This window comes from Syngnathus leptorhynchus, chromosome 1, assembly GCF_054491065.1.
Source record: "Syngnathus leptorhynchus isolate UIUO chromosome 1, UIUO_Slep, whole genome shotgun sequence".
NCBI lineage: Eukaryota > Metazoa > Chordata > Actinopteri > Syngnathiformes > Syngnathidae > Syngnathus > Syngnathus leptorhynchus.
In genome coordinates this window covers 338,753-351,250 of record NC_141195.1, presented here as the reverse complement: position 1 = coordinate 351,250, position 12,498 = coordinate 338,753, and the positions used below count along the sequence as shown (strand labels likewise).

Here is a 12,498-nt window from a genome sequence, read left to right as displayed (position 1 = left end):
TAATAAACCCCTTGGCCTTCTGCTATATTAAAAAACACCACCCACATTAAAACCTATACTAAACACTGACCTTCTCTTTCAAGTGTCTATGCATGTGTAAATGCAATGTTATACATGCATATACATTGCATAGATTAATGTGTGTATGTTAAGCAACTCTCCTCGTCTATGCCAGGGCCCTCTCTCTTCCTTAGTAAATAATCTCACACTTCTAACAGCTTGGAACCTCTTTTGCTTCTCTGTTTTTTGTGTAGGTGTCTATAGTCAGCCTTGTAGCTAATGCGCTGGGCTACTCCGATCTAGGGCCCATTAAATCACTCAGGACACTAAGGGCCTTGAGACCCCTCAGAGCCTTGTCACGTTTTGAAGGGATGAGGGTAAGATCCAAAGCTAAGCAGCTGATCCTTCCGCATGCCCATTCAACAGGTTCAAGCATGCTAGAACTGAAAGCAAAAGAACACGAACAAAAAAGTCCACCAAAATGTTCTTTGGGGGCAGGGGGTTCTCTTAAACCAGAAAGGCCAATCTTTCTAATCCTGTAGCATGTCTTATTTCTTTTTGTAACATTAGCGAACAAGTCATGATGCAGCTATAGAGACAGTAGAACAACGTGCATTGCAATTGATTCTCTCAAACTATTGAAAAATTTGACATTGATTTTTAAAGCAAAGCTGCCTCATCACGAGTGACAAAGAAGAAATTCAGATTACTGCATTCATTCCTACATTGCTGCGAGCTTGTTACTATAAATGTTATCCCTGTTACAGTGCCAACGCTTACATGCCATCTCACACAGAGATTAAATCAATAATTAGCTCCTCATTCGACCTGATTTTCAACCGCCGGTTTCATTGAAGATGACAACCCGCACCTACCTCCTGACCTCCCTCACAACCTCCTCATACACATGCCCATAACCTCCCACTCCTTCCTCAGCACAATAAAAGAACTACCGTGACACTCATTGCTCAGTGCAACAACCAGCAAGGATCCATAGGACGTCAAACCTCTAGGCAACGAGTAACATCCTAAATATGTGAAAACAACGTTGTTTTTCTTTTAATGTTTAGACACTTTTGTAGGATCTTGAAAATAGACAGTGCAAAATATCACAACGCTTCATATAGTTTTCCACTAATGTCACAGTATCATGTATTCAGTCCAGTGTATCAACATTGTAAATCTAAAATTACAGAAGTGGTCATCAAATTGCAGCCCGACTCAAGCTGTGACTGGAATTCATAATTATGAGGATCTAAGAGAAAATATCAGTTTAAAGAAAAGCCTCACTCAAAAAGGCTAAAAATGCTCTGTTTTGTAATGAAATGAAAAAACAACATAGTTTATACAAAAAATATACAACCAATAAACATCAAATTATAATGTTATGCCAACATTTGATTATTTTTATTTACCGTAATTTCTGGACTATAAGCCTCACCTGATTATAAACCGCACCAGCAAAATTAGGGGAAATTTTAGTTTTTTTTTTCATCAATAAGCCGCATTGTACTAAAAGGCGCATGTGCACGTGAGTTATCTACAAAGAAAGATGGTACACAGAAAGCCTTTTTAAAGTTTTAATAACATACCTTAACATTTCTTTCCAAACACTGCCTGTGACGCGGCAGTGATACAGCAGCAACACGGAAGTAACACAGCACTAATAGGGCTGGATAAAAAAAACATACCGGTAAAAGTCACTCAGACGCCGCAGTAACACAGCAGCAACACAGGAGCACAGCATTAACAGGGCTGGTTGAAAAAAATACCAGTAAAAGTCACTGAGAGCCGTTGTCTTCATCTTCCTCCTGTGCACTGAAACAATCAAAGTCTTCCTCCTCAGTGTCTGATTGGAATAGCGTCAGATATACTTCACCACACACTTTTTCAGTCTCTCTTTCGTTGTCACTTTCATGCATTTCTTCTAGCATTTTCCATGATCTTATCATGCTAACTTTTTTCATGCACAAAGCACTAAGTTACATTAAACAAGCGAGCTGCACGTATAGCTCCAGAGTAGATGTGACTGGGAAATAAATAAAGAAAAGGGTGACTCAACAAGATGTCATCAACAATAGCCCAGTGCCGCCTAGTGACCGGATGAAACCTCCGCAGTGCATGTATGAGCAGCTGTTGTTCTTACGTTAAGAGCTTCTTAAGTAATATCCATCTTGATCTCATTCTCTCTTCTTTGTGTCAATTATACGGCACCATTTGCCTGGGGGTGGACATGCGATCAACACACCACTCTTCTCCCCAGTGACCGTGTCACATATCCCTCCGCCCAGCAAAGCGGTGCCGCACAACAGCGGTCCACAGCCTTTTTACGAGTGTATGTGTACTGATTTTGTGTTATCACAAAAATCATGAAAAATCCATAGATACGCCGCACCGGATGACAAGCCGCAGGGTTCAAAACCTGAGCAAAAAGTAGCAGTTTATAGTCCAGAAATTACAGTAATTTTTATTTGAGGGCCCAAGTTGACTGTCCGGTAAAATTCTGGCACTCTGGCGAATACGTACGTATATGTGTGTCAAATGATTTGATACAATGGTCTTGGTTCGGTGTGCATAGTATTGAATGATACACCTTTTTTTTTTCTTTCAATCATTGTCATTTTTATTCAGAGATAGCTTTATGTGTCCCTGAACATATTTTTGACGCCAATTTCAAATGTATTTTTTTAGCACATCAGGTATTTGAGATATTTTAATTTTTTCTTTGAACTTAGACCTATAAATACTAATAATAATTGTACTGTATAGCTATTCCCTTTCAGAACAAAATCCAACTGTTGCTCAACCTAACCGTTAATCCATAAATATTACTTCGATTGGGGACCCCTGGTTTAGAGTATTCAATGAATTTAACACAAATGTGGGAGGAAGCTAGAGTGCCTAGTGAAAACATATCCAAGCAGAGTGCTACTGTTATGACAGACATGTCCACCAAATTCTGTGTCCATTGGTGAAAGTGGGCTGCAACATTTCTGGTGTATGTTGCAGCTCCCAAAAAGGCCTTTTATTTGTCAGAATAACAATAAACTCTGGTTTAGAAAGAGCCTTCTTACCTCCTGCTGCTAGGGCCACAATAAAGTTGTTTTTAGATCCTCCCAACCATGGTGAGGAAAAAAAGAACTTTAACTTATAGTCAAAAGCTGTTTAATAGGAAGTTTGTCAGTTTATATTCATTAATGATGATAATAATAATAATAATATATTATTATTATTATTATTATTATTATTATCACATACTGTTGGCCAAATCTCACAAGTTCTCATGCACCCCCACTCCACCTCTCTTAGTTGTCACTACTTTTTGACTGTTGGTCCAAAAAAATGTCACTTCACATCTTCACTTCTGCCTCCTTCAGGCGCACATGTGTAGCACAGTGCTGCATCCACCCCACCCAACTCCACCTGACCAAACGCCCGTCCTCCCTACTCTCTCGTCCTACCGTTCCTTCACTAACTCCGCCGCTGCTGAAAGCTCTGCACACTCCCTCCTGGGGAGTGTTAGACAAGCGCTCTGTCACAGTGTTGTGGCAATGGGAACACAGTATATTTGTTAAACTTCTGCCCACCAATGCCCAGTGATCCACTTCATCAAATTCCACTCATTTCATTTTGGTGACCATCTTATGAGGTGCAGGCAGAAGATTGGCAACTATCCTCGGCTGCTATTTGCTGTTCGTGGCACCATACAGCACATACAGCAAGTCCCGGCTTCCTGTAGCGTTCCATTTGCACGGGAACTGAACGGCCCTGTTCAGCCTTTCACTCTGAGTTTTGGGATAAGAACGACAAATGGTGCTGCATGCAATCATCAAGCGCATCAAAGCTCATTCATCCAAGTTGTCCAATAACTCAAATGCAATGCGTATGAGCAGGCATTTAAGGCCCTGGATAAGCTGTATGGATGTTAGACTAGTCATACATTAGATGCTTTTCTCGTGTAATATGTAGATAAGACATTTGGCATGGGGGTGGGGGTTGAAAGAGAGGCAAAAGATGCGAATAAATCCTGCTGTATCAGTTTGACCAACCACAATGTTGACGTTCACTTATGAATATCTAATATTAACATTTTGTTTGAAGTGACCAATGTCAATGCTGAGCAATAAATAAATGAATGGGGATGTGGATGAATGGAGAGATGAAAGAGATTATATTTTGGTGAAAAATGGACATTACTGTGCAACATGGAATTTATTATTATTCTCATTATTATTATCATTATTGTTGTCATCATCATTGTGCCACATGGCACTTGTTCACCACATGGCTCTAGTCCAACCACATTTCAACACCAGTGAGCCTATTTCAGCTCAATGAAATAACACTCAAATTGTCGTTCTTCTTTAGTGATACATAAAGTGTAAATCAAGGTTTATCTCTGCTTCTTCACCTTGTTTCTGTTTTGACCAATACAAGTGCAACCCCTCCAACCTTTTAGCCCAGTGTGGTACTGACCGATCTGCTCGTTGAAATGTAACAAAGCTTCCAAATATGTCAGCAGCCATTCTGCCGTGATCTCTTTAATCGCTCTCACTCTCTATCCACTTATTTCTCTATTGATTTATTAAGTTGAGTAATTCTTGAAATTGCACAACGCCATGTAACACGCATGTAATAGAACTGCTGTTGCACATTATGTGTTTTGAAAAGCAATTTTCCCTCTTTTTTGTATTTTTGATTCCTCTGCCTTTCAATCAAGCATATTGGGAAAACAGTTGACCTGTTTACATTGCAACAAGAGCCTTTCTCTCGGCAAGATGCAACAAAGATATGTTTAATGCATTGATACAGTCAGTGCTGATTTGTGCACCTTGGCAGTGGAGACGGTGGCATGCTGAGAGAACAGAGCTCCAGAGAGAGGGAATATGGCTTCACAAAACAATGACATGCATGCTCAGTTGTCGGCCTGCCATTATACAATAACAGCACTGCTATATGAGAATATCATTCAGATAATTAGACTGCACTGCTAAGAATACATTTGGGCTGGTTACATTTCAGTCTTTTGGAATGCTAGAGAATTGTGTGAATTAGTTGAGCTAGTCTTGAAACTAATTTATCGTGAGAATTTTAAGAGCTCATGTTCTTAGTTGGAGTATGCAAAGTTGGGCACGTCATACTGGTATGCCATACATCATCAATCTGTTAGAACTAATATAGACAGTGTCAAAATGGCATTATGATTAAAAATAATTAGAATTTGGAATATTTACTTTAGGAAAAGAGGAATGATCTACATGGTGAGCTAATACTGAAAGAAATGAGTAGAGCACAGTGTATTCTGCTTTAGTATTAAAAAGATACTATCTACCAGAGCTGGGCGCCTCAGTAAATGTTGCCGTTCTATCATTCACCACAAGCCTGCCCACATGTCAGACGCTCGTCATTATTTCAAGCTGCACCAAAAGTGTAAAGTCAGTCTGTCACGCCATCATCGTTATTTAACCCAAACCTATGTAAACTTTGCTAAATTACAGTTCGTCACCACTATTTTAGGACTGTCGGATCTGCTTCTTCTTTGGCGGCATCAAGGACGAACGACTTACTCCATCACATGCATTCGCAGCAAAGTGTATCTGCGCCAGTAAAGAACCACACCTCGTACTGATGTGAAAACTAAAACAAAGCTATTCCATTGTATTTACAATTAGTATTTACTGTCAATATTTACAATCTTTCCTTTCACTCAAACATTCAATAAGTAAAAAAAATATACTGTGGGCACCTTGAAAAACAGTAGTAGATAAATTGAAGATGATTAAAGTCCATCACATGACATTACACTCTGGTCTTTGCCTCCTGCGTTTTGTTTCACTTGCAATTGAGCAATACTGTTTAGCCTTTCTTAACAAACCTACACTGTCAGCTCATGAGAAATTACAAAATAAGATATTTTTATCTTTTACATCTTGAGCCTCAAAACTTGAGTTAAACTGTACATTGATAAGAGCTTGACCTGGCCCCAGCTCTTGTTGTATACTAGCTCTTTTAGCTCCGTCTCTGTAATTTAATGTTGAGAAGCAAGGCTCCAAAAATTCCATTAACGACAAAAGTCATTGTTTCCAGGACAGACAGTAGTTGTTGCACCACAAAACACATGAAACAGGATCCGGCCAATCTCTTGACTGAATCCGATTCAGTCGGATACTGCAAAAAGACCTGGATCGGGTGCTGAACTGGCACATCCTTATTGTCCACATGGTACTAGTCTGCCATATGTCAACACTCTGAGACTAGTTCAACACGATAAAATATTACTTCAAAAAATGGTGTCTCCTCAACTACGTAGAAAAGCATTTCGGTGGTGAATGTATGGTCATAACAGAATGATGAATCCTGCCAAAAGGTTTAAATGATTTTGGTTGTGTTTCCTACTGCTAACACTGTTGTATCCTGTCTTTCCTGATCTGGTTTAGGTGGTAGTCAACGCCTTGGTGGGAGCCATCCCTTCCATTATGAATGTCTTGCTGGTTTGCCTCATCTTTTGGCTGATTTTCAGTATCATGGGGGTCAACCTGTTTGCGGGCAAGTACTACTTCTGTTTCAACGAGACCTCCGAAGAGTACTTTCCTGTTGACGTGGTCAACAACAAGACCCAGTGTGAGGCCCTCATTGAACAAAACTTTACGGAGGTTAGGTGGAAGAATGTCAAAATCAACTTTGACAATGTAGGTGCCGGCTACCTGGCCTTGCTCCAAGTGGTGAGAGTATACCTTCTGTTGGCCTCACTTTTTTTTTAACTTGCCATCATTGTCTCATTTCTTTGATTTGCATCCAGAGTTTTCAGAGGCTGTTTTACATTGTGTGTACTGAGTGCTTCTTTGCCCTTATCTTTTTTTCCATTCACAACTTGATAAACTGGATACGCATCACCCCTGGTTTAAGTTTGGACATTTGCTTTCCCGAGATGTTGGCTTGCCATTGTGTTTTCGGTTAGTGATCTTTATCATGTGTCTAAACATGTCTGTCTTTTCAAAGGCCACATTCAAAGGTTGGATGGACATTATGTATGCAGCTGTGGATTCCAGAGAGGTACCTTTTATTGTCAATGTCACTTATATTTGGAATAACTATAACCATCATAAAACTGTTATTAACTTCATAGTCATTTTCCCTACACACATCAAAATAGGTGTTTTGTGATGTCAAAATACCCCAAAGGTCAACATTGATAGGACGCTTCATACAGGATTTCTCGTTCTAAAATTATCCCATTTTTCAGAGTCTGCCCTGCCTACGGGTGTATTCATCCCCCGTATAATGTTGAGCCAAGTATGACCTTTGTTAGCTCGCCAACTAAGGGTGAACCACTTGCGAGACACTTGTACTCGTGGGAACAGTGTTCAAGGTGCGGGATCTGTAGCTCAGGCAGTAGAGCAGGTCATTCTGAAACCAGAGGTTTGGTGGTTTACACCCAGCTTGGACCAAGTCACGTGTCGTTGCGTCCTTGGGCAAGACACACACCTTGCGGTCACAAATCCAATGACACAACACAAAGTCATTGAGCAGCGTCTTAGAGTGTCCTGGAGCTAAGTGCATTCATGTAGACCTTTATGCTTCAACGTGATGTTTATTCAGAGGGGGTGCGGGTTGGGTTACAGCAAAGTTAAAGCAAAACCTGTAACATTGCTAAACATCGCTTCAAAGAAGCAGCACTTTGAAGTGTTTCAAAAATCCAAATAAAAAGGCAAACCCCAGAGTTAATCATTTAATTTTGGCTAAAATGGGGGTCAAGGGAGATTTTCATATTATGTATTGTGAAAAAAAACCATTTGGTTGAATTCCAAAGTTGAACCACTCTGTGACCTGCCTTTCTTGCTCTAAGGTGGAAGATCAGCCAGACTATGAAGTTAACATCTACATGTACATCTACTTTGTGGTTTTTATTATCTTTGGCTCCTTCTTTACTCTGAATCTCTTCATCGGTGTGATCATTGACAACTTCAACCAGCAAAAGAAAAAGATGAGTCTAACATATCCTTTTCTCTCTTTAAATCCTGGTACAAGATCATGACCTGATGTTTTTTTTCTGCCCTTTACTTTGGAGGTCAGGATATCTTTATGACAGAGGAACAAAAGAAGTACTACAATGCCATGAAGAAACTGGGCTCCAAAAAGCCTCAGAAACCCATTCCTCGACCACAGGTGCAGTATGCCCTTCCCCCCTTTCTTTAAAATAATCCTTCTTTGAAATTTTACCACACAATAATGTAAGTCAATACAAACCTATCTATTCAATTCATTCAAGCAACACAAATATATTTGTCTTACAATCATATCCTCTCTTCGAGCTACCAAATCGGCTCACTTTTCAGGATACGTAGACACATCATTGAGTATAAGCTAATGTGATATTGATCAATAGCAGCACAAATTACATACTACTTTTATGACTTATTTTGTATTACTGATTGTTGTAAAAATGATATTACTCAAATAGTATATAACTATAGTCAGCAACAGTGGGTATGTGTGTTATGTAATATTTGGGTTACTGTATGTTGGAGCACAAAACACAGGTGCTTATAGGTAGCAGGAAGTACGTATAAACACGTCATGAACTATGAGTCAGTAAATGCCTGAACTCCCTTTGAGTGTCTGTTGTTAGAACATAAGTCGACACAAGTGACGACAAAGACCTGTGAGTTGACGCATATCGCGAATGATCAAACAGATTTATTATTACCGTAATTTTTGGACTATAAGTCGCACCAGCCATAAAATGCACAATAAAGTGAAAAATCGCACCGGAGTATAAGTCGCACTTTTGGGGCAAATTTATTTGTCAAAATCCAACACCGAAAACAGACATGAACCAGTAACAACAGGCTAAACGATACGGTATGCTAACGTGACATATACACAAACGAGGAGCTGAGAACAGGCCAGACGTAACATTCAGAGTTAATCAAGTAAGTATTACATAAATAACATGTTTATCAAACCATCTGTGTCACTCCAATTCATTAAATCCATCGATCGTGCTTTATGTAAACAATGCCGCGGATGCGCCGCATATGCTCACGTCGAACCCGTTGTAAGTTGCATTTCTAATTATTCCACATACCCATATAACGATATATAAAGTATATTTCAAATAACTATCATATTAAAACAATATTATCAAACCATCTGTGTCACTCCAAATCATTAAATCCATCGATCAAATTCCTCGTTCTTTATGTCAACAACGCTGCGCGTGCGCTGGAGAGATCTAGTATATAACTAACTATATTGTAGCGTTAACAAAGTACCAGGAAAGACGTGGGTTTGGTAAACGGCTCTTTATTTAACAAAACAAGAGTTCAACGACCCAACAACTACTGAACTTCCAGCCACGGAGGTGAAAGAAAGCTCCGTAGTGTGACCGGGCGTGCGTAAAAGCCATGTCCGAGCCCCATCCACCCGGACAGCCACCCGGCCGAGCACCGGCCCCCGACTTCCATCCACGGAGGTGAAAGAGAGCTCCTGTCAAGAAGGACCGGGTGTGCGTAAAAGCCATAATATTTTTTCAAACCTTCTGTGTCACTCCAAATCATTAATTTATTCAAACTCTTCGTCCTTCGTGTCACTCACAAACAAAGCCGCTAATGATGCCGGTAGTACGTGGGCCCCTTCGTCATCTTCGTCATCCCTTGATCGAATCCTTTGCCCTTTGTGTAAACAACCGCCGCGTGGCACGGGTGACGTCATTTGCAGTTCAAATGACAGTAATCCCTTGCTACATCGCGGTTCATTTATCGCGGTTTCACTACATCGCGGATTTTTGAATTTAGAAAATTTGTGAAAAAAATCACATATAAGTTGTTCCTGAATATAAGTCGCCCCCCCACCCAAACTATGACAAAAACCGCGACTTATCGTCCGAAAATTACGGTATATCATTCTTATCATGATTTTATTTCTTTTATTTATTTATTTATTTTGCGAGGGTGGATCAGTGTGTACTGGCATAAGTGGCTATCGGGAAGAGCGGCACCGATAACAACAGACATCAAATATATGAGTACTCCGGACACACGATAAAATGTCTTTTGTATAGCAGCGCCACAAGCAGGAGCAAAGGATACATTGTTTGGAATTATTGAGAGAGGTACACATTGCTTGCAGACATTTTGATGAGAATATTACAACCCAAAAATGTATTTTGGGTTTGTGTTAAAGCTCTGTTTTACAAAGTCATCCTCCACTTTGCATAAACACAGCACAATTCTAGTTCTGAAATACTTGAGAATTTAACTGGAGACAATGGAATGTATTAATTGCTCAACTCCTCAGAGATTGACAGGTGATGTTAAGTTTTATCAGGTGTTCAGCCATTTTTTTCTGAGCTTTCCTGAATTGAGTGGGTGTATAGTAACTACAAAGTGGGCAAGTACTTAGATATTGAGTGCTGTATCTACATCACAACAAGAAATTCAGATCAGTTTGTATTTGCAGGCCTTTGTCTTTCAAAGGCTACTGCATGTAAATATGTTGGATTTAGATGACATGGGATATTGCAAGTACAGTAATCCCTCGCCACATCGCTATTCGAGTATCTCGGCTTCAGTACATAATGGATAAAAAAAAAATGTTTTTCACAAATTCATAAATTCAAAATAAATCTTCTCAATTGAGGAATCATGTCACAAAAGTTGCCAGCAGAAAGCAGGGGTGTCCACATAATTGCAGTACGTACACTTGTACCTTTTTATAAAAAAGGTTGTTTTCATCATAAGAGTTCTAAAAACATATTTACAGTATTGTACCTTGTTATAAAATTTTTGATAATAATAAGAGTTTTAAAAACAGATTTACAGTTTGTACACTTGTACCTTGTTATAAAAACGTTGTTATAATAATAAAAGAGTGGTGCTTACGTATTATCGGGAGGACCTTTGATTTTTACTTTTTCTTTTTTTTCACATGGTTTGTTGGTTAGTATGAAGATCTTTGATTTACCGCGCACTGAGGAAGAGGCTGTTGTGTTCCTTCAGGATCCTTACGTATTATTGGGAGGACCTTTGATTTTTACTTTTTCTCCGGGGCTATGGAGCTATGGCGCTCCGGGGCTATGGAGCTCCGGGGCTATGGAGCTATGGAGCTCCGGGGCTATGGAGCTCCGGGGCTATGGAGCTCCGGGGCTATGGAGCTATGGAGCTCCGGGGCTATGGAGCTCCGGGGCTATGGAGCTCCGGGGCTATGGAGCTATGGAACTATGGATCTCTGGAGCTCTGGAGCTATGGAAGTATGGATGATCCAGCACCCTCCGTGGCTGACCGCTGGTGCTCGGGGTCGTTCTGGCCTCCGGAATTACAAATGTAATGTTATCGTTTCAATAAATAATTTACTTTAATTTTTGAGTCGTTTTTTTAAAGGTCCTCCCGATAATACGTAAGCACCAAAAGAGTTCTAAAAACACATTTACAGTATGTATAATTTAGCTACACATACATGTCACACACATGTATCATATTTATCCATCCATATTCTTCCACTTATCCGGGGTCGGGTCGCGAGGGCAGCAGCTTTAGGAGGGACTCCCAGACTTCCCTCTCCCCAGCCACTTCATCCAGCTCATCCCGGGGGATCCCAAGACGTTCCCAGGCCAGCTGAGAGACATAGACTCTCCAGCGCATCCTGGGTCGTCCACGGGGTCTCCTACCGGTGGGACATGCCCGGAACACCTTCCCAGGGAAGGGATGTCCAGGAGGCATCCTGATGAGATGCCCGAGCCACCTCATCTGGCTCCTCTCAACATGGAGGAGCAGCGTGTCTACTCCGATTCTCTCCTAGATGACCAAGCTTCACACCTTATCTCTAAGGGAGAGCCCGGACACCCTGCGGAGGAAACTCATTTCGGCTGCTTGTATTATGGATCTCGTTCTTTCGGTCACGGTAAATTGAGAGCTTTGCCTTTTGGCTGAGCTCTCTCTTCACCACGACAGACCGGTACAGAGTTCGGTACAGCCTTCACCCATGAACAAGACCCCAAGATACTTGAACTCCTCCACTTGGGGCAGGATCTCATCCCCGATCCGGAGAAGGCATTCCACCCTTTTCTGACAGAGGACCATGGACTCGGATTTGGGGGTGCTGACCCTCATCCCGACCGCTTCACACTCGGCTGTGAACCGCTCCAGTGAGAACTGGAGATCACAGCTTGAATAAGCCAACAGGACCTCAGCATCTGCAAACAGCAGATGCTGAGGTCTCCAAACCGGACACCCTCAACGCCTCGGCTGCACCTAGAAATTCTGTCCATAAAAGTTATGAACAGAATCGGTGTCCAACCCTCACTGGGAACGAATCCGACTTACTGCCGGAAATGCGGACCAAACTCTGGCATCGGCGATACAGGGACCAAACCACCCTTATCTGTTGGCTTGGCACCCCGTACTCCCGAAGCACCCTACACAGAACTTCCCGAGGGACACGATCGAACGCCTTCTCCAAGTCCACAAAACACATGTGGACTGGTTGAGCGAACTCCCA

General features: G+C 41.1%; 1 protein-coding gene across 3 annotated transcripts in view; it reads left to right on the top strand.

Moving 5' to 3' along the window:
* Positions 1-12,498, top strand: part of LOC147061357 (sodium channel protein type 8 subunit alpha-like) — a 120,148-nt gene that overhangs the window by 97,552 nt on the left and 10,098 nt on the right. For 2 of the 3 annotated variants that reach the window (XM_085922571.1, XM_085922563.1), the window contains exons 21-24: positions 6,438-6,722; positions 7,000-7,053; positions 7,847-7,984; positions 8,062-8,166. In XM_085922571.1, the coding sequence (XP_085778697.1) occupies positions 6,438-6,722; positions 7,000-7,053; positions 7,847-7,984; positions 8,062-8,166 (582 nt within the window). Of the gene's footprint in view, positions 1-254; positions 378-6,437; positions 6,723-6,999; positions 7,054-7,846; positions 7,985-8,061; positions 8,167-12,498 lie in introns of all 3 variants that reach the window. The other variant, XM_085922577.1, reaches the window with a different exon arrangement.